The following is a 23,537-nucleotide window of genomic DNA, read 5'->3' on the forward strand; positions in this document are numbered from 1 at the left end:
AGGAAGGAAGGAAGGAAGGAAGAAAGAAAGAAAGAAAGAAAGAAAGGAAGGAAGAAAGAAAGAAAGAAAGAAAGAAAAGTAGTTTCCAATTTTCTTTCCAATTATTATAACACATACAAAATTATCTCATACTTTATGGTTACAAAAATAAACTTACTTTTTTCTATTATCTATCTTTCCTTATCATCCAAACCATAAAGCATGTTCATTTTTTCCCCATTTCACCGAAATGTCTGTAAGGGCCTCCCAGTCAGCAATAAAACAGTTTCAAAAATAAATACTAAGCCTTTTAATTAATTTCTCCAAAGGCATTGGGAAGTTTATATACAAACAGATATATACAGTATAAGTTATGGCTCAAGAAGCTGAAATCTGAGATAAACCTCTGCTTATTTAACAACAGGAATCACATTTCATTAATCTTTTATTTAAATATTTAATAATCTTCCAGTAACTGAAGAGAGTTTACTTCCAACGTCTGGAAAAAGGCACTCCTCATAAAAAATAAAGATTAAAAAGGCAAACCAAGATTAAAATAAATAAAACTGCTATGGTAGAAATAAGGGTTCCTTCCCCTCTCCTTTTTGAGTTTTCCTTCCTTAAGACAATTTATTATGTCTTGTAATTTCTTTGGAGGACATTTACCAGGATTTGCTTTTATTGGCTTATTTTATTATCAGAGCCCATAAGCAACTGAATAAAGGTTAGCACGCCTGGATCAAAATAAGCCATTCCCATGCTGTAACTTGTCCTCTTTCTTTCAGCACCCATCACTTAAAACTGTTGTGTTCAAAATGACAAAAAAAGGCCTTGCTTGAATTACCACCTACTAAAGCTTTATTCCATGACGCTTCTGATGAGCATGTGTAAAATCTATAGCGTACATTATAACCTTGAGCTCCGATCTCTTATTTCTTCTTCCAAGAATTAGCTTCATGACGTCAATTTTGCTACCTGACTGTTGCCTGGACTTCAAGGTGAGCTTTGTAGCTTTATTAACTGCCATCCACTCATCTATGGGTGGTTCTGGTGTCAGGAATTACCGGTTTATCTTCTTTTAAACGATGAAAAGAATTTGGATTCTAACACCAGGGTATTAGAATTGTTTGAGTGATTATCTGCTATCTGGTTGTTTTCGACTCCTAACACCCACATCCAAAAGGACTTGATGCTTTATAGTCAATCAGTTAAAAAAAATGTTGAAAATAAAATGACCGTCACACCAATAATTTAAAAAAAAAACATCCATTTCCCAAAACTTGGCCCCTCAAACAAGATTGCACAATAAAGGAAAGGCAGAAAAATAATTCCCCCGAGGGCTAAACTGATTCACACAGTCACAATATGGACTTTATAGAGGACATCAGATAATTGGAGGACTACATTCTAAAAATCGACTCAGATGTGTGAATGAAAAGAAGCAAAAGGTGTGCAAGATTATCCTCTAGCCCAAAGGGCCCACAACTTTATGGCATAAAGAAAGAAACACATCCATGAAGATTCGTCATTAAAATATAAACCAAGGTAAGCACTCCAACCGGTTATAGCAGCATTTCTCAAGCTTAGTAGCTTTAGGTTGGCAAATTTAAGGCTGGGATTTTTAAGGTAGAAATGGGAACAAAATATATGGGCTACAAACCATCCACGAACCCTCCTTAAAAGACAGGCCACCAAAATGCAGCCATTTTGCTGATCTTGAGGTACTGGAGGAGTAAAAACTAAGGGGTTTATTTTTGGAGATGGGGGGGCTCAATACAGCCCATGGATTTTGCACTCCTGCAATCCATCAGCAGAGAAGTAGCAGATGCAGAGAGGTCATTTCAGTGAAGAATATTTTTACAACCCAAAGGTGCTTTTTCAAGAGGCAACAACTGGACTTTTTTCCCCTTCAGGATGTTTTTGCTTCTCACCCGAGAAGCTTCTTCAGTTCTGAACTTCTGCAAAATGTCTTCAAGGAAAAACGAAGTCCAGTTGTTGCCTCTTGAAAAAGCACCTTTGGGACAACCATGACCTGGATGACTGAGAACCTCCATAAATATTTTTATCTCAAAACTGTCCCCCGCTTTGTTCACCTCTCAGCCCCACCCCCGCTCTTATTTTGTGCTCTTAAAATTCACGGCCCTATGTTTTTGTAAAGCCGTACAGGCAACTTGTCCCATCAGAAAAACAGGTTTTAAATAAATTCCTTTGAAATTACACATGTTGGCAACGCAGAAGAAAAAACCGGCTTGCTCTCCCACACACTCTGCTTGCGAACCCCTCAGGTGCGTCAGTTTTACGGGGGGTGGGGTGTTTTGGATCCAGCAAGGGACAGCTTCTGCTCTTGATTCCATTTTATTGTTCAGAAAGTCAGTAGAAAGTGCATAAATTTATTCTTCACAAACCTGATCGAGTTTGCCTCTTTCTGTTTCGTTCCAGGGATCTGCACATCCCTACCTGCTCTACCCACAATTTCTATAAATCTATACACATTCCATAAATGTGAGGAAAAGCACAGGAAAAACAGATTCGACCTCAGAAGGTCAGAGAAAGAAATAATAAGAGAGATTCAGGAGTGTGTGTTGCCCAGGCACAAAGACTGGAAAATAAATATGCGGTCCTCTTTAGCTGGTCCGACTTCTGCTGGGACATGACCAAGCTCTCTACCCACATCCTTCAATTGCATTCTTTAGATCCCCAAAACTCCAGTTCGTTTGGTTTCTCCCCAGTCCAAGCACACATTTTCCTTTCCCTGCCGTGACAAACTTTGATAATGTTTTAAGATGCCCCGGAAAAGAGGGTCAGAGCTGCCCGTTGAGGCTAATCTTGACCACGGAGATGCTTTCTGTATATTCGACCTCGCCCTTCTCGTAAATGATAAAGAGAGAGTGGTCATCCTGCAGAGAATTTCCCTCCAGGGTAGTCATGGAGGAATAGCCGCTGGAGCCTCTCCAGATCAGCAGGGGTTCCTTCCACCAAGAAGACCCGTTGGTGAAACTCCAGCGTAGTGTCAGGTTAACCCCTGCAATGGAAAGGAAAGAATTCACCGTCGAGCTTATCAAGCGGTTACTTCAAACGGTCACTAAACGAATGGTTGCAAATTGAGGACCACCTATATTTCTCAACCTTGCAACTATTCAGATGCGTGGACTTCGACTCTCAGGATTCCCCAGCCAGGAGGCTGGGAGTTAGTCTCCATATATTAAAGCTTCTAAGGTTGAGAAAGATTGGTTTAGAGATTTTTGCACATTTTAACAGGAAGTTTACTCTTTTGAAGACAGAAAGGCCACATTCTGGACATTCTCCACAGAAAGGGAAGGATACGACACCGCCTATCTGTTTACAACACAGTCGTTTTAGCAGTTCCAAGAAGGATCCACACCCATTTGCACTATTCAGGTGACCCTGAGAACACAGATAAACCTCAGTGACTCTCAGAAAGAGTGTTAACAACCAGATGACTGCAAAGGAATATAAATCCTTCCACCCTTCAGTCAGAACTGAAGAAGCTTCTTGGATGAGAAGTTGAAACGCCTTTGTGGAAAAACAAAGTCCAGTTGCCTTTTGAAAAAAGCACCTTTGGGATATTTTAACAAGAAGTTTGACAGGTTAAGCATTTCAGAGTCTCAAAAGCAAGCCCACTCACATGTTTCCCCGTCCGTTGTTATTCTACATTCTTCTTGAAAAGTCTTGGGAAAATACCCAAACAAAGCTGACTACCATACATACATACATACATACATACATATGAAATACAGGCATGCTACAATGATTAACCTTTGTATAGTAATGGTCTCCACTTGTAATTTTAGTTCCAAGGTTTAATAGGGAAATTAACAGAATGAACAGAAGGTTAAGCAAATTGCACAACAAATAGAAGTACTATGGATACAAAAATCTCTTGTGTCATTTGCAGACCTTTCAATGTGTGTAGGGAGAGGACAGTTGTGTAAAAGAAAAAGAATCAGCAAAAACATTTCACACCCCTAGCAATTTGAGTGAATTTGGCCAATTATGGCGTAATACACCAAGGTTAAGTAAACGGTAGCATTGTGCAACTTGTACTTTCAGGCACAAATATATAAACAGAGAGAAAATCCCAATATTTTGATTATTTTTACTCACGCAGCTGACGATGGGCTGGATTGGTGAAGAAAACCAAACCAGATTTGACAAGAGCTCCTGCAGCCACTGCGGGATCCACTAAACCCTCATCAAATTTCACGTTCTCCACCGGAAGGGTATCGCAACCGTCGTAACTGCGAACCACAATGCGACATCGGCAGTGGTAGAAATTTTCATTCCGGGCGTTCACCACCACGGAGCCATCTGGCAGCTCATAGGGCTATTCGAAAAGGAGACCGATGAGAAGCTAAGAAAATTTGGGATAAGCAGTCATATTCTTTCGTTTCTTCTATATTTTGGTATGACCTCACACTTTCCATTGCCACGGTTTGTGAGCCACAATAACTAGGTTCCAATCCCAGCTATGTCATCTATAGCATGGTTTTTAAAAGCAAAATCTTTAGTACACAGAACACATGAGCCTGCGGATGAAATTAAGATGATTTGGGATAAGCACTAATATTCTTTTTCTCCTCGTGTGGGTAAGATTTCACACTCCAATTTGTCTCAACCATCTAGGGGTCTTCAAACTTGACAGCTTTAAGACTTGTGGACTTCAACTCCCAGAATTCCTCCTCCAGCCATGTTAGCTCAGGAATTCTGGGAGTTGAAGTCCACAAGTCTTAAACTTGCCAAGTTTGAACACCCTTGCCATAGAAAGAGACAACTCTTGTCATTTAATTGTAAGCTGCCTGAAGTTGGCTTTGACAAGACAACTGTGGCAAGAAAAGTCGTAAAATGGAACAAAACTCAACAATTGGCTCACTTAGCAATACAAATTTTGGGCTCTTCTGGTTGTTAAGTTGAAGACTAGCTATAGTATTGGCAGTTCATTAACCAACTGAGTCCACCTCATCAGAGCCACATCGACAGAGCCATTCAGAGAAAGAAGAGATCAGATAATAAAACAGCTGAGGCATGACGTCAAAACACAGCAGTGTAAAACGCTCTCCTCGGTTTGGCCCCCTAGAAGTCGTCTGCCAATTTCTAAGGATTCTCTTCAGGGGTGGGCTGCTGGGGGTCTGCAGGGGTTCGGGAGAACCCCCAAATCCCACTCCTGGCTGGCCCCGCTCACGCCTCCCCTCCCAGGAGTCCCCACGTGGCCCGTTTTGGATGTAGGTAAGTGCAGGGTACGCGCTGAGGCTCAGGCCTCCTGGAAGTTCAGAAAGGCTGGAAGTGGGCCCATTTCCGGCTTCCAGGGAGCCTCCAGAGCCCGGGGAGGCTGTTTTCTCCCTCCTGGAGGCTCAAGGAAAGCCTCTGGAGCCCGGGTAGGGCAAAAAAAAAAACCCTCACCATGGTGCAGGAGGCTGACTAGGCCACGCCCACCATGGCCACGCCCGCCCAGCAACTGGGCAGAGAACCCTTTGCTAAAATTTTTGAAGCTCACCCCTGATTCTCTTACATGAACATTCAAATCCTTCTTGGATGCACTTTTATTGTCTGAATACGGCTTCTCCTGAACTCAGTGGGGCGAACTTCTGAATGAATTTAGACAGGGTCACCTTGCCTGGGTTTCAAACCCCTTTCCTGGAAACATGAAGACCAGAGGTCCAGGTCACCCTTTCTCTTTCAAATCCATTTGAAACGTAGAGACTTTCCATTCGATGGAAAAACAACTACAAGGTGATCAGATAACCTTGTGCAATTTGTAAAAGGAATGCAGAATTGACCTTGGCAAAGTGTCAGAGTGTTGCTCGGAGAGGAAGGGAAGAGTGAGCTGTGAAGGGAGGGAGAGATGACACCGTCCACAGATTGAAGGAAATGTGAGAAAGAAACTCAAAAGGCAGGTAGCCTTTGAATAGTTCGCTTAACGAGGGTTCAAAATTACAACGGCGGCGAAATGAGTGACCTATGGCCATTTTTCACACTTATGGCCATTAAGTGTGATGCAACATCCCCACGGTCACATGATTTACACTTGGTGCTTGTCAGTTGACTCACATTTATGATGGTTGCAACGTCGTACGATCCCCTTTTGCAACCTTCTGACAATCAAAGTCAACAGGGAAGGCAGATTTACTTAACAGCTGTGCTACCAATTTTATCAACTGCAGTGATTCACTTAACAAATGTAAAAATGGGGCACTTAGCAAATTTCTCACTAGGTCACATAAAGTTTGGGCTCAGCTCTGGTCATATGCTGAGGACTAACCCGTAACTCACCTTGATTTTATTTTCGTGTAAGTGGGGACATTTGTTCAGGCTTTCAACATGACTGACTATATACACCACACGACAATAAAATATCATTCCTGGAATTCCTGCAGCGCCTGTTTCTTGATTGGGCCTACCTCGAGGAGCTGAACACCACCCTGAAAACCTGTCCCACGCCTTTTTCTCTCCCTTGTGACAGGCAGTCCTCGACTCACAACGGTTCGTTTAGTGGCCATTCCAAGTTACAACAGCAATGAAAAAAATGACACAATCATTTTTCCACAGTTATGACCTTTGCAGCATCCCCATTTATCACAGGATCAACATTCAGACGCTTGGCAACTGGTTCCTGTTTATGACCGTTGCTGTGTCCCCTTTTGCGACCTTCTGACAAGCCAAGTCAATGGGGAAGCCAGATTCACTTAACCACCGCGTTGCTAACTTATCAACGGCAGTGATTCGCTTAACAACGGTAGCAAGAAAGGCAGTAAAAATGGGGCAAAACCCACTTAACAAGTGTCTCATTTAGCAACAGAAATGTTGGGCTCAATTGTGGCCGTAAGTCGAGGACTACCTGTATAGCAAACAAAATCAAGGTAGGATGTTCTTTCTCGTGATCTCCTTCTGTCTCTGCTTTGTGCAGTTTATTCTCCAGGTTCCTCCTTAATAGCTCAGTGGTTCTCTCACATTTTCTCCAAGTTCAAGTATAAATGTCCGCCAATCTTCAAATAATGTTCTAAACCAGTGACTCCTTTGATTCTTCCTGAGATGTAAAATGTTTAAGGTATTGGAGATTTAATAGCTGACCGACTGTTGTAAGGCTGCTGTAAATGCTGATTCAATGAGAATGAGTCAGCAGGGTTGTGATGATCCAGGGTATATCAGAAATATGCCAAAATCCAAAACGTAACTAAAAGTCCTTTAATGCCTTCAACTTGGCTTCACTGTTTAATTGTTCACAGTGGAGGAGTAAAACTAGGTTCAAAATAACATTTCAAAGGCAAGAAACACAATTCACAGCCAAAGGGGAAAAGATAACAAGCAGAAACCCAAAACAAACCGTATTAAATCAAGTTCCTCGACAGACTAGGATAATTGCCAGCTGCGGAAAGATAACCAGGAACGGTCCGTTGGAAGAATGCCAACCAAGATAAACCTTTGTTCAAACTAAAACACTTGTCTCCAGCATCTGTTAGCAGGCAGGCCCACACTCTTATGCAAATCTCCCACCTGCAACCCATGAAGAGGATCATGGCCCTCTCCTTCTGAGTAGATCACGTTTTACCCTGATCTTCTCCTCCTTGCGTGCCCTGGGATGGATAGGGGATGGGCCTGGATCCTCCTCTGACTGCTCAACCAGCCTCTGAACCTTCCCCAGCCTCCTCCACCACCTCTGGAGCCACACTTCCTCTACCTGTTGGCTCTTCCTCCTCTTCCTCAGAGTCAGTCTCCACCAGGGGCATGACAAGGGTATTGCCACTTTAAGACTGAGGTTGGGTCAGCAGGGTTATTGCCACTTTAAGAAGCTGCCTATATAAAGGCAGCCATGAGAGGTCTCTCTCTCTCTCTCTCTCTCTCTCCCTCCCTCCCTCCCCTCCCCTCCCTCCCTCCCTCTCCCTCCCTCTCTCTCTCTCTCCTCGTGTTCTATCTTCATTGTAGTTCTCCATGCAGAGTAATGAAGACTGATTGCTTGCCTGGTATGTGCCTAACATGTATATTTATGTATTTAGTAGTCTTGTATATAAATCACTGTCAAAAGACAAAACCTCTGTGTCCTGTGTTTTGCTCCTGGGTTGTCTCGCAATAGTAGTCACGCTGCAAACATTCTGACATAAAACTCAAGGTTTGACCTTCGCAGCTATACTGACCTGGCATTCGTCAGGATTAAAGTCACTGAAATTCTTCTCCAGTCCGTAAGGGATGCCATGCAAGGGCTGTCTCCCATAATACCAGGTCATGCCGTGGTCGTCACTGAGGAGGCAGGAGATCCCGTCCAGCTCTAAAGTCCCATGACCACAAACAATCAAGCGTCCCTTCTTGGGCTCGTAGCGTTTCTGCAAACCAGGACAGATTCGTTAACGTGATGGAATGTACTGTAGTAAGCTGGATCCCCAGCCGGGAGGAGGTGCATTTCAAGAGGAACAACAGACAGTCCAGGCATGTTGTGGGAGAGGTGAAGACTCTAATTCTCAGGCATAAACAACCAGATCCACACACAAAGAGTTCAATTAGCTACTTTGTTGCTCATCCCTATAACCCAGGAATCTTCTCTGATTAAGGTTCAACGGCATTTAAAGGAAGAGTCAGACTTGTCCACTTATGTGCCTATGTAGAGATTCCAGACTAATTCCCCACTTGATTCCTCCCCCCTGGCTCAGCCAGTCTCTCTCCAACACTAATATTCTCAAAGTAGATGCTTGATGTTGATAGCAGAGTGCTTCAGTTTGGCAAGAGTCTGTCTATAGGTGTGGAACAATAAAGAATTCTGCTTGGGAGCAATACCGTGTCTCTTCCCTGGTTTACTGGGCCTGACAGCTAGGAATGTGAGCACTTAATTGCCGTTTCCTTCACGATTGCACTGCTTCTCCCCTTCATCCCTTTCTCAAAAGGGAACGAGAGGATGCACTTCATTCTCCATGAAAATGCTGCCTCTGCTTAAGATTGGATGTCTGTGCCAATATCTTATATATGGAGATTTCTATGGATTTTGATATCCTCACATCCATAGAAGTGTCTTTTTCTCATCTTCTCCTACAATTAAAACTGAGTTATCCGTGCCTGTATTAATGATTAACTCTTGAGTCTTCTTGGAAGACGATTAAACATATTCTGGATATGGCTGGATAGTTCACCATCAGGTATAATGTACCCTGTTTCTCCAACAATACGGCCTCCCCCAATAGGAAATCCCAGCATGTTTTATAGGCATGAAATGAAATTAAGCCCCTCCCCCCAAATTAAGGCCTATATTAAACCATGCGAAATGGGGGATGGTGGGGGCTTGCCGTTAGGAAGTACTTTGTTGCACACCCGGATATGGTGCTGCCTGCGTTGACTCTGATACGAAGTGCCCCACCAACACCGAGGTCAACATCCAAGCCATCGCTGCCCGCCCGCCCGAAGATGCAAGGGGGGAATTAAGTCACCCCAAAAAGACGGCCTAGCCATTTTTTCGGGCTCAAAAAAATAAGACCTGGCCTTATTATATGAGAAACACGGTAGTTCACCAGTCCACAACTTTTCCAGCTAGATGGCCTGGCTGGGGGAGGAGGCGAAGGAGGAAATAATTCTGTGTGAGTGGCAGGCACACACATATAGTTCCACTTGCACTTGCCCTTGCGCAAATGGAGCTTTGAGCACAAGCACCCACTATCCCATTCACTCGTGCAAGTGGAACTGCGTGCACGCGCTTGCCCACCACTTGTGCAGCCTGGTTCTGACTGGGCCGCGGCCCAAGGATTGGGAACCCCTGTAGTAGTTGGAGCTGGACGAGACTCTTTGAGAGTCACTTGGTTGCAAGGAGATCAAATCAGCCGATCCTAAAGGAGATCAACCCTGACTGTTTTTAGGAAGGACAGATCCTGAAGCTGAAGCTCAAATACTTTTGGCCACCTCATGAGAAGGAAGGACTCCTTGGACAACAGCCCGGTGTTGGGAAAGATGGAAGGCAAAAGGAGAAAGGGAGGGCAGAGGATGAGATGGTTAAGATAGTGTAATCAATGCAATAAACATGAATTTGGGTAAATTCCAGGAGATAAGGGAGGACAGGGGAGTCTGACGTGCTATGGTCCACGAGGTTATGACAAGACGGATATGGCTTAGTAACTGAACAGCAACATAGTGTAGTACAGGGGTGGGCAAACTTTTTGGCTCGGGGGCCTCATTGACTTTTAAAATTTGACAGACGGGCCAGGTCAGCACAAGATACGATACATATAAAAAACTGCAAAATCTCCGCAAAATCAAGTCACTGCGCCTAATGCGTCACCTGGTGTCGAAATGCCTGTCATTACAAGTCAAAATCAAATGAATGCAATCATTCAATCATTCACATCAAACCTTAATTCTGTACCAATCTTCGGCGGGCCAGATTAAAAAGACCAACGGGCCGGATGTGGCCCGCGGGCCGTAGTTTGCCCACCCCTGGTGTAGTAGAAGATTCCCACAGTAGGCAAAGCATTGGACTAGATTAGTCTCCAAGATCCTTTCCAAAATTACATTCTACAATTCGTGATTCTAGGAGTTCAAGAACTTGCATAACGGGTGGACATTTCCATGATATAGAAGGCTATAAGTATTTATTTATCTTTATCACAGGAGTGGGGTTAACACAAGTATTAACTCTTGTTAGGATCAAGCCTGTGTTGATCACAGGAGGGGAAATAAAGAAGGCGGAAGTTCTGCAAAGTACTGGCAATCCACCCAAACCCCCTGTCACCAGACCTGCATGCTTTTCCATATTGCCGCTTGAGGATGGTATGTGTGAATGACCTTGGGAAAGGAGGGGAAGAGATGCTGCCTGGGAGACAACCAGAGTCTCGAAGGTGCTTTTTTCAGGAGGCAACTGGACTTGCTTATTTTTCTTTGAAGACATTTCGCTTCTCATCCGAGAAGCTTCTTCAGCTCTGACAGGATAGTGACAGATAGACAGAGAAAAAAATTGCAGACTACAGGAACCATTTGCACTATTCAGGTGACAACGAGGATACAGATAAACCTCCAAGTGCTTCAACAGCCCTCTAAAAGGAGGCAGATGACCAGCTGTCTGAAAGGAATATAAATCCTTCCATTCCCCCACCATCCTCCCAGAGCTGAAGAAGTTTCTTGAATGAGAAGCGAAACGTCTTCAAAAGAAAAAAAAACAAGAAAGTCCAGTTGCCTCCTGAAAAAAGCACCTTTGGGGACAAACCATGACCTGCCATGACGGAGAATCTCTACAGATAATCAGACAAGAGAGGCAGGAGCTTCAGTGGCTTAACAGTCAGAGGAAGAAACTTAGAAAGGACCCACCCCAATGGATCAAGGTTGATTCAGCCTTCCATCCTTTCGAGGTGGGTAAAATGAGGACCAAAAATTGTTGGGGGCAATATGCTGACTCTGTAAAAGCACTGTAATGTGATATACAAGTCTAAGTTCTACTGCTATCAAGCAGATGAAAGTAACAGTGGAAACTTGTACTTTCAGACTTGCAGATTTTGTTAAAGTAGCCTTACAACAAAGTAGAATTCGTTCGTCTGCTCCTATTTGCTGACTTGTTTATCTGGAAGGCGGGGGTGGGATTCAACTGGTTTGGTGAGCGCGTGCTCCACTGTGCCGCGTGAAGCAGCTGAGCTGGAAAAGCCAGAAATAAATCGAGCCGGGGTGGGCAGGTGGGCCCAACAGCTGATTGTGACAGCCGATCGGTTTGCTCCCACCTGATCTTCGGAGCTACCAGTTTGCTCGAACCAGGCCGAACCGGTAGAATCCCACCCCTGCCGGAAGGGGTGGCAGCAATTTGCTCTTTTGTAAAAAAAAAATGGCAGTTGATAAGGATCAATGCTTGTTACGGGCTCTGTTCCGTTTCCAGTCCCACGTCATCATTGTGACACATATAAAAAACACAGGGCAAGAATAAATTCAGCACAATCATTCTTACCGCCTCTACCTTTGAGGTGTAGGCTCACCTGGATGCCATAGCCTGGTCCAGGGGCAAACATGGTCGTGCCAACTTCCTCAGAGAGGTTCCGCGGACGGCTCCACGTGATCCCGTCATCCAAGCTGCGAATGATCATGACACTGGCAGTGGAACATGCACGGTAGTGTGCACAGAGAGTATATACCAAGAACAAAGTGTCCTTTTCCCAATCTACCACCACAGCTCCGAGGCTGAGGCCGTCTATGAGGGAACCATCATCAACTATGAATGAAGTTGGACTCCAGTTAGCACCTAGAAGGACAGACAGATTAAGTTTCTCTGCTGGGCTTTTTCAATCAGATACCAGCCTCCTCTTGGATTACTTAGCAAGAGTTATATTGCCCTGATTGAGTTTCCAACAGGGATAATTTAAATTAATTGGATATGTAGTTGATAGGGGATTATTATGGCTTCTTAGCTGGAGTTATTATGTTATTATATATTAATTTATTATATATTATTATATATTATGTAATATTAGTTATTGTCAACTCATGAACTGCTGGAATCCTGACAGTTATTATTATTATTATATTATATAAGATTATTATTATGGCTTCTTAGAGACGTGGTGGCTCAGTGGCTAAGATGCTGATCTTGTCGATCAGAAACGCTGGCAGTTCGGCGGTTCAAATCCCTAGCGCTGCGTAACGGAGTGAGCTCCCGTTACTTATCCCAGCTTGTGCCAACCTAGCAGTTCGAGAGCATGTAAAATGCAAGTAGAAAAATAGGGACCACTTTGGTGGGAAGGTAAGAGCGTTACATGCGCCTTTGGCGTTTAGTCATGCTGGCCACATGACCACGGAGATGTCTTCGGACAGTGCTGGCTCTTCGGCTTTGTAATGGAGATGAGCACCGCCCCCTAGAGGCAGAAACAACTAGCACAGGGGTGTCCAACGTTGGCAACTTTAAGACTTGTGGACTTCAACTCCCAGAATTCCTCCTGAACTAGCACGTATGTGCGAGGGGAACCTTTACCTTTACCTTAGCCGGAGTAACATATTTTATTTTTTTTTAATTTTCCAAGGTTCTGGTTTTTATTTTTCATATATTTATGGTTGTTATAAGCCACTCTGAATTTTAATGTATACAGGTGGTCCTTGACTTACAGCAATTGGTTTAATGACCGTTCAAAGTTACAACTTCACCAAAAAAAACGTGACTTATGACTGTTTTTCACACTTATGACAGCATTACAGCATTCCCCCGTGGTCATGTGATAAAAATTCAAACACTTAGCAAGTGGCATGTATTTATAATGGTGGCAGTGTCCCGGGGTTATGTGACTGCCTTTTGTGACGTTCTGACGAGCACAATCAATGGATAAGCCAAATTCACTTAATAACCATATTACTAACTTAACGACTGCAGTGATTCAATTAACAACGGTGGCAAGAAAGGTCGCACAATGGGGCAAAACTCACTTAACAACAATCTCACTTGGCCACAGAAATTTTAGGCTCAATTGTGGCTGTGAGTTGAGGACTACCTATAAGGTGGGCAGCCATATAAATATCTTAAATAGGCAAAATCCTTTGTGGTGGAAAGATTAAAAACCTCTCTCCGGCTCTCTGAAATCTTGGAACCAAACAGTGTCATAGTTTTGTTCAGCTACTGTTTTTGTTTTTTGTTCAACTTTTATTTATTTTCAAAATACATATTTACGTTTTAACAGTTCTGTGTCAAGCATTACAATTTTATAAATAAAATACATTTTATTTACAATTCTATTTCATATCAAATCTTATCCCTTTTTTTCTAAGCATATAAATAACATTTCCCAGACTTCATAAAACTCTGACTCCTCTTTTCCTTTTAGTTTTCTCGTAAGCCTATCCATCTCGGCACACTCAAGTATTTCATTAATTACCAGGGTTTCAGAGGGTATGTCATCTACTTCCCAGTTTTGGGCATAAGCGATTCTCGCCGCTGTTATTACATGTTGAACGACGTATTGGGTGGGTTTCTCCAGATTTCCTTTAATCATCCCCAGTAAGAAGTTTTCTGGCTTAAATTCAATATTGTACCCTGTAATTTCTCTTATCCATCTCCTCATTTTTCCCCCAGTACTTTTTGGCTTTGGGGCATTGCCACCACATATGGTAGTAATGGTCCATCTACTCGCTTATATTTCCAGCAGTGTGGGTTCATATTCAGATATATCCTGGCCAATCTCGCTGGTGTCAAATGCCATCTATAAAACATCTTGATAAGATTTTCTTTATATGCTGTTAATTTGCAGTTCTTGGTCCACATTTTCTCCCAATCTTCTAACTGTATGTTGTGACCTACATTTTGTGCCCAAGCGGTCATCGGACCCTTAATTACCTCTTCCTCCATTTCTACTTGAAGTAAATAATTATATGCTCTAGTAATATTTTTTTTGTTCAGCTCCTGTTTTAAATGGGGTTTAAGGAATGCAAACCACTGAGCTTTGATGATGTCCATTCCCATCCAGTCTCTTCATCACCTGACTTGTACAGATAATCCCTGACTTACCACTGATTCACTTAACAACTGTGGCAAAAAAGGTTGCAAAGTTACAATTTACAGTGACGATCTTTGCAGTATTCCCTCCATGATCACGTGGTCAAAATTCAGACGCTTGGCAACTGATTCATATTGATGACCGTTGCTGTGTCCTGAGGTCCATGTGATCCCCATTTGTGACCTTCCAACAAGCAAACTCAAGGGGGAATCCAGATTCACTTAACAACTAGGTCACTAACTTATCAACTGTAGTGATCCACTTAACAACGGCGACAAGCAAGGTGCAAGGTTCGTAAAATGGGGCAAATCTCACTTAACCGTCTCATTTAGTAACAGAAATGTTGGGCTCAATAGTGGCCGTAAGTTGAGGACTACCTGTAAAAGCAGAGGGTTGGACTAGAAGACCCCTGAAGTCCCTTAGAGCCCTGCGATTCTGGATGAATTCAGCAATCACTGGAAGTTTTTAAGAGGAGATTGGATAACCATTTGTCTGAAATGGTGTAGGCCAGGGTTTCCTAAGAATGGGGTTGGACTAGAAGACTTCCAAGGTCCTTTCCAAGTCTGATTATTCCATTCCATTCCATTCCATTTTCCATTCCATTCTATTCCCATTCTATTCCCATTCCTGTTTCATTCTATTCCATTCCATTCTATTCTTCCCCAAGAATTAAAGCTCTTCAAGCGTTTACCATCTACCACCGAGACAGAAACCTCCCATCCCTTCTGCTTCTTAAGTCTCACAAACCTTTGTCTAGTGATCTGCGAAGGGCTATGAATTTAGCTCCGCTGTCAGCAGAAGAAGCCTTCCTGGCTTCCGAAAAAGCCAGAAGGGTGCCGTAAGGTGTCGCTGTGATGAGAGGGATCCTGAAGGTATTTACCTCCCCGATTGCGCCGCCACTGACCCAGAGCAATTGCTCCATGACGATACGGGGTTTCACCTGCCGAGACAAACCAGGGAAGATCATCAGACCTTGGCTGCAAAGAAGCGGTGAAGAAACAGGAAGCATATTTGTTATTTGTGAAGCTTGGTCTCCACATGGACCCCTACTTTTTTTTTTTTAATGGCAGGATGAGATAGAAATGTTTCTGTTCCTGAGATTCATAATCCCCACAGAAAGAGCTAACTTCCTGTCTGAAGAGAGAACCAGGGTTGGGCCATGTTGTCAGTGTTCCAACTAACCAACTCCAAACCGATAAACTCTGAGACAAACATTTCCTCAAAGTTCCATTTTATTAGAGTTGTCATATTGGCACATCTGGGAAAACCCGAATCTGAAAGTTCCAGGTTTGCCCTTCCCAAAAGAGAAATCAAAGACCCATCCCCAGCGTCCATCAGTCCATCACATGGCTCAATCAAATCTTCATCCCAACTGGAGACATCCCTCCATTCATTCCCCTCCAGGTGCAGGGTAACATGTCCTTGACTCTCTGAGAAAGAATGTTGCTGTGTCTAATCTTTATACCTCACTATGAAATCCCCCCTCCCAAATTCCCAGGCACCGAATGTGGCAGCCTCGAAGCTTCCAAGTAACAAATGGCTTCCAACGCTGACACATGTACTGTTTTTCAATCAAACTTGGTTAAGCAGATGCAGAAGAGACCGAGGCTCTTTTATCTTTCACAGAAGGATTTGCACCAAATTAAGCCTATTCATTTTTGGACCCAAATCCTGAAACACAAAAACAAGTGAGAAACAAGCTAACTAACTCTTCCAACTGCACTGCTGTATTCTTAAAGCCGTACTGTGGTTGAATGCAATGAGACTTCCTTAAGTGAGTGAAAAATGGGATAGAAACTAAAGCAGAAATACCAAGAGGGAACTAGTTGTCAGAATCTTGAAATTTAGGGAACAACTTCACAAAAAATGTACAAGAGCGTAACCACTTAACCACAAGGCAAAACAGAAAAAAAACCTCCAATAAATGTAATTTTTATTAAGGATTTCAGTTACAATAGTCAAATGTAATACAAACTAATAATAAGAAAGGAAAAATGAAAATACAAAGGTCAGGAAAAAAAAGAAAAAAGAAGAAAAGCAAGAATATAGTTAAGAGAAAGAAAACATAAAAAATTACCTCCAACCTACATCATAACAAAATATAAAATATTTTTGTAACGCTTCACCGTCTTTTAGTTCTTTAGTTCATCCATGTTTTATCTATAGACAAATCCATAAGGCATCATGATTTCAGTTCTAGCAGAAAGTCCAAAAAGGGTAGCCAGAAGTAGCAACATATCTTAATTTAAACTTGATCAAAGAAACTAATGTTATATTCCTTCTTTTTACTTCTAACCATCTTAATCTTTCATCCATTCAAATAATGGTATAGTTTGATTTCTTTTCTTGATTCTTCTCACAAGATTCTTCAAAAAATTAACAAGACTCTTTTGTAAATCCAATACAAATATATATATTCAGGTCACTCTTTCAGGTAAGATAGATAACTTTATTGTCTTTTTTTTTTATTGTGAGCACACTGGCCCAAATTAAAAATGAAATTCTGTTGCCTGCTCTTAAGAGAAAGTATATATCTATCCAAACACGTACATAATACACATATACACAGGTATCTGCACCCATACATACATACATATACATATATACATATATACATACATATACATATACATATACATATATATATTAATCACTGTCCATTTTGAATACGTAGCAGAAAGAGGAAACATGAGCGTTCATGAAGTTGGTGCTATATGGAACAAAACTGTGACTGAATTTTGATTTATTATTTGTATTTCCTCTTGGATTTTTAAAGCGTCAACCAGTTTCTTTTATATGTGCAGTGAGACATCCTCTTTCATGCCATTCTTGTAATTATTTGCACATCCACTTTCGATGCCATTTCTGTCTTGTCAAATAAAACATGTTCCTGATTTTCCAGTTCTTTTATAACATCTTTTGGGCACAGTCTGGCCACAGAAGCAAAGTTTGATGCTGTCATTACTAACTTCTGATTCCATTTCTCTACATATCTTTTAGTGTTTTCAATGTTAAAATAGTTTTTGTCATTTTATATTTCCAATTATTAGCTGTTGTTATATTCACAATTGTGTATTTTTAGGTCTCTAATATCTCAAAAGTAGTTGACAAGTGATTTCTAAATGTGATTAGAAAAAGAAGTTTATGAAGATAGTGTCTTTTAAAAGGTGCTGACTGTAGTTGTGAGCAAGACGTTCACAAGTTGTGAACCATTTCCATTGTCTCCCAGTGCTCAAAACCCAATGCGGACTACTGTCTTGTGGTCTCTTTGAAAGTAACAACTGTTCAGAGTTCATGTGGGCGATCTCCCTTCCTCTCCTTGTCCAGAAAAGTTCTGAAGAGCTGGTCTACTCACCAGTTCTTCACTCCAGGTAGTCCTCGACTTACAACCGTTCATTTAGTGATCATTCAAAGTTACAACAGCACTGAAAAAAGTGACTTACAATTGTTTTTCACAGTTACAACTTTTGAAGTAGCCCCATGATCATGTCATCAAAACTCAGATGCTTGGCAATTGGTTCATATTTATGACCATTGCCCTGTCCCAAAGTCACAGGATCTCCTTTTGCGACTTTCTGACAATGGGGAAGCCAGATTAGTAGGTTAGTAACTTGTCAACTGCCGAGATTCACTTAACAACTGTGGCAAGAAAGGTCACAAAATGGGTTAAAACCCACTTAACAAATGTCTCAGTTAACAACTGGAATTTTTGGGCTCCATTGTGGTCGTAACTTAAGTCAAAGACTACCTGTATTGATCACCATCGCCTCTGCTTTTCAGTCTGCCAAAAATCCCCATCAGAACTAAGCGTATTTAGAAGTCACAAATGAAAAGAAAGAAAAAAAACCACCAGAAAACACTCAATGGAACAGTATCTATAACGAAGTGAATGTAATACTTTGATAATAGTGGCAGAAATAACATTTCAGATTTCATGAAAGATGAGGGGGTAGGAACCAATGCTGACCTCCATGGAGGAAAAATGTGCCATACAATATTATCAGCCTGACAAAAACCTTCAAACAAATTTCCATTGCTTCTTACACATCCCTGACATTTCCTGTTAATGGCTGGGCATGTGATCAGAAGTGAAGATGAATCATTTTGCAAACAGCAGAATATTTCTTGACACCAACAGACTTACAGTGACATCAAACCTCATCTAGTTCTACCATGAGTTTGGAGTTAAAAATATAGGAGATTTGCATATACACACACACACCCATACACAAGTATTAACTATGGTTTTTCAAAACTAAACTGGGGTTTACGTTAAGGGGCCTCTGAGGACAGTATTATGTCCTCCAAAGTGTTAGGGACAGCCAATAGCTCCTCCAAAATGATCATCAATTTATAACTGTTATTGTTAATAGAAGGAAAAATGGTTAAATATGTAAATTACAGGTAGCCTTTGACTTCCAAACCAGTTGTTTAATGACCAAAATTACAATGGACTCAAAAAAAGTTACTTATGACCCGTCCTTAAAGTTACGACTGCTGTACAGTCCCTGCAGTCATATGATCGCCTTTCTGGCGCTAGGCAATTGGCTCGCATTTACGACAGGTTGTAGAATCCTGAGGCTACGTGATTTCATTTTGTGATATATTTTTTTAAATTTTTTTTTGCCATTTTCCGGCAAAAAACACCCATTGGATAAGCTGGATTTGGACTTATGACCGTGTAAGTTGCATAAAAGCTGCAATACCTCATTTAATGACCATTGTAAAAATGACTCTGATCATGTGGTGACTTGACTTACAAATGCAACAACTTATGACCAAAACTCCAAGCTCAATTTTGGTTTTAAGTCGAGGACTTCCTATATAGCTATTTTTTCCCCCCTGTGCCTTGAAGTCAATCTTGACTCCTAGTGACTACATGGATAAATTCCCCAGCTTGGAAGTGCCTTTATTTTTCATTCCTGGGGCTGAGAGAGACGGACTGGCCCAAGCTGGCCTCATGTCTAAGGGAAGACTAGAACTCGGAGTTCATGGTGTCTTTTATAGATAAAAGCTCTCAGCTATATTATAGTGAATTATTTTAATTAACAATTAAGCTCTAGATTTTTATCTTGCATTTCATAGACAACTAAAAGCGGCAAACATACTCCTTCCTCCTCCTATTTATCCCACACAATCCTGTCAGGTGAGTCGGCCTGAGTTATGTAGGGCAGACCAAAGTCACCCAGCCATTTTCACGCATGGAACTAGAACTCTCAGTCTCCTGGTTTCTAAGTCAATACCTTAACCACTGAATTAAACTGGCTCTTTTAATATTTTAGCCTTGCTTACATCTTGAATCACTCAAAGATCAGAGGCAGCCCTCTGACTTAAAACTATTACACATAACCAGGGGTGGGATTGGGCCGGTTCGGGCCGGTTCGAGCGAACCGGATGTCAAATTTATATCTGATTCGCTGAACTGGTAGTTGAACTGACCGGCTGTCCCCGCCCACCCCGTCCTGCCCCTCCCAAGAGTCTCCATGTGGCCCAGTTTGGATGCAGATAAGTGTAGGATCTGCGCGGAGGCTCTGGGGGAGGCGAAAAACGGCCCTCCCTGAAGTCCGGAAACGGGCCTGTTTCCAGCTTCCAGAGGGCCTCCGGAGCCCGGGGGAGGCCGTTTTCGCCCTCCCAGAGGCCCGAGGGAAGCCTCCGGATTCTGGGGAAGGAGAAAAACGGCCATTCTGGAAGTTCCAGTAGGCCACGCCCACCATGGCCGCGCCCACCCAGCAACTGGGCAGAGAACCAGTTGCTGGGATTTTGGAAGCCCACCCCTTCACATAACTATAACTTAATAAAATCAGAGCTTAACAAATGAGGGTGATTCATGTAGTTGTAAACTTAAAACTAAACAAATCACATCTTGGAGTAGCACAATGCAAGAATGCTACCTTTTTCCTTATCATCTAGGCTGAGATCACACTCCCTTAGGCACAAAAGCTGGCCTGGGGACTTTAAGCTAATCTTTCTCTCCCCAGCAAGATAAAAACCCGATAACATTATTTTAAATTCTCCCTGAAGCGTACTACACCCATACCCAAAGGAGCCCTACTATCAGCTGATAGACTCCCTCAGAAAACATGCATTCAAGATCTTCACGTAAAACCAGTTTTTGGGTGGTTTTATTCCCCCCGATCCATTCAATTGTGTCCGATTCTCAGAGACTGCCTAGACAAATCCTTGCAATTTGCTTGGCAAGGATTTTTTCAGAAGTAGCTTACCATTACCTCTTTGCTAGGGCTGAGAGAAAGGGACTGGCCCAAGATAACCCACTGGCTTCATGCCCGAGGAAGACTGGAACTCACAGTCTCTGAGTTTTTAGCCCGATGCCTTAACCATTGCACCAAACTGTTTCTATTCTAGTGTTAGTGGGGTTTTCCACCACCTTCTTCTCCCTTTAAGACATTTTAATGTACAAATATTACATATTACAGTGTCTCATTGATACAATCAGGGTTGAGATCTACCCAGTCCCCACTGATAATTTTAAGCCTTAAGTAGTTTCTGCTGTCACCCTAACATTAATCCTAACCCTAACCCTAACCCTAATCTTTCCTTTGGACTGTAAGCATCACCATTCAAAACTATTCTATCTTTGGAAGTGGGAGAGCTTAGTTCAGTGGTGGGATTCAATTTTTTTTACTACCAGTTCTGTGGGTGTGATTTGGTGGCCGTGGCGTGGCTTGGTAGATGTGGATACTGTAAAATCTCCATTCCCACCCCACTCCAGGAAGGTTACTGCAAAATCCCCATTCCCTCCCCACCCCACTAACCTGCTTTCCAGCTCCGTTTTCCTGTGCAGGGCAACAAAAGAAGATCCAGCCGATCAGCTGGGACTCGGGAGGCAGAGAATAGATGGGGGCAGGGCCAGTCAGAGGTGGTATTTGTCGGTTCTCCAAACTACTCACAGTTTCCGCTACCGGTTCTCCAGAACTGGTCAGAACCTGCTGAATACCACCTCTGGCTTAGTTACCATATTTCAAACCAGGCTCTTCCCCTTAACTTCATCCTGTGTCAATATTGAAACAGCAAGCAACAGCAGCACGTTCTGGTCTCATCACAGACAAACCAAGACTTGACCAAGAGACAGTGAAAAATATCCCAGTCTATTTTTCCGCCCACTTAAGGATGGGAAACACGCAGGTTAGTGCAGCTGTCAGGGGCAAAAGGTACAGAGATCAGAACACAGGACAAGAAGGGATTTATCAAAGGATGGGAAAAAATGTGGCGGGAAATAAACAAACCACCAGAAGTTGCTAGGCACAGCACAGAAAAGAATGTAAAATGTTTTGCAAGAGAAACTGCATATACACCTAGCTTCGGTTAAGTAAAAAAGGGATCTGTCATGTGTAGACATTATGTATAAGTAGTCCTCGACATACGATCACAATTGAGCCAAAAATTTATGTTGCTGAGACAGATATTGAATTTTGGCCCATTTTGCAAACTTTCTGGTCATAGTTGTTAAGTGAACCAGTGCAGTTGTTAAGCTAGTAACATGGCTATTAAGTGAATCTGGCTTCCCCGTGGACTTTACTTGTCAGAAGGCCGCAAAGGATGCTCACATGACCCCTGGGACACTGCAACCGTCATAAATAAGAGTCAGTTGCCAGGCGTCGGAACTTTGATCATGTGACGATGGGGATGCTGCAGTGGTCGTATGAGAAACGGCCATGTCACTTTTTCAATGCCATTGTAACTTCTGTCACTAAACAAACTGTTGTAAATCAAGGACTACCTGTAGGCGAGCAATCTTGCTAATTACAGGTAGTCCTTGACTTAACTGAGCCTCAACTTACGACTATAATTGAGGATGTGAACGCGAGACGCTGCAAACACTTGTAAATTCAGGACGGTTACTGAGCACTCAAATTTCAGTCACGTGACCGCAGCTGGCTGTCCGAATTTCAGAACCAGGTTGTAAGTAGCTTTTGGGGGTACCATTGTAACTTTGAACCAGAGGTGGGATTCAGCAGGTTCTGACCAGTTCTGGAGAACCAGTAGCGGAAACTGTGAGTAGTTCGGAGAACCGGCAAATGCTACCTCTGACTGGCCCCACCCCCATCTATTCTCTGCCTCCCGAGTCCCAGCTGATCGGCTGGGTCTTCTCTGGTTGCCCTGCACAAGAGAACGGAGCTGGAAAGCAGGTTAGTGGGGTGGGGAGGGAATGGGGATTTTGCAGTAACCTTCCTCTGCCACACCCACCAAGCCATGCCCACCAAATTGGTAGTAAAATATTTTGAATCCCACCACTTCTTTGAACGGTTGCTAAATGGTTGTAAGCTGAGAACTGCCTGTAGGATTATCATGGAGTTGTGCAATCTGAGATATTTATTAAACAGCTAAATTTCGTAGAATAGCCATGCTGAACCTGGTATTGTCTAGCTATGTTGGGACTGTCATGCTCACAATTTATGTATTTATTGAATTGACTTGCGGATGAAACTTCGCTTTACAAACCTTAACCCTAACAATTCTGAGCACCACACTCCCACACGACTCAGAAGCTGCCAGTTTGAGAACTTTCTGGAACTGACCTCCTACACATAAGCCCTAATTATGCCCAATCAGAGTAGGATAGCTCAATAGGCAAACACATAGAAACAAGATCTCCCTCAGCTACCAGCAGCAACATTTGAACTCATTCTGTTTATTAATCCAATCATTTACAATAGTGCCAGGAGAGAGAGAGAGTTGTCTCAAGGGAGCAATAAATAAATAAATCAGGAGGAATCGGGTAGCACCTTTTCCTTCAACGCAATTTATCTCAAACGTAAAGAACCTCAGTTCCCTTTATTTAATAAGATTTATATCGTTAACCGTTTCAAAAATGCGTCTCTGGGCAGCCGGCACCACTTATAAAAACAACATTGTTGGTTTTGGAGGCCCAGTCTGGTAGAATGGTGAAGGCTCTGGCTTTAAAAACCAGAGGACTCTTGAGTCACAGGCCTCTTTTTGGGCAGGAAAGTCAGCTGGGGGACTTCAAATCAGTCCCTCTTTCTTTAGATCTCTTTTAGATTAACAGAGTTGGAAGGGATCTTGTAGGTCATCTAGTCCAACCCCCTGCCCAGGCAGAAGACTCTACACCAAGAGTCTTCAAACTTGGCAAGTTTAAGA

At 42.6% G+C, this 23,537-nt stretch overlaps 1 protein-coding gene across 1 annotated transcript in view; it reads right to left on the reverse strand.

Annotated features, from left to right (window-relative positions):
- Window positions 1-274: 274 nt before the first annotated feature.
- Window positions 275-23,537, reverse strand: part of NEU1 (neuraminidase 1) — a 30,454-nt gene continuing 7,191 nt past the window's right edge. The window contains exons 2-6 of the mRNA XM_026686905.2: window positions 15,168-15,360; window positions 11,922-12,184; window positions 8,127-8,312; window positions 4,105-4,324; window positions 275-3,001 (exon numbers count right to left, since the gene is read on the reverse strand). Coding sequence (XP_026542690.1) covers window positions 2,781-3,001; window positions 4,105-4,324; window positions 8,127-8,312; window positions 11,922-12,184; window positions 15,168-15,360 — 1,083 coding nt within the window. The 3' untranslated portion in view covers window positions 275-2,780. The remainder of the gene's footprint in view (window positions 3,002-4,104; window positions 4,325-8,126; window positions 8,313-11,921; window positions 12,185-15,167; window positions 15,361-23,537) is intronic.

This window comes from Notechis scutatus, chromosome 2 (assembly GCF_049901735.1).
Source record: "Notechis scutatus isolate UNSWTSFEM ecotype Mainland chromosome 2, rNotScu1.2, whole genome shotgun sequence".
NCBI lineage: Eukaryota > Metazoa > Chordata > Lepidosauria > Squamata > Elapidae > Notechis > Notechis scutatus.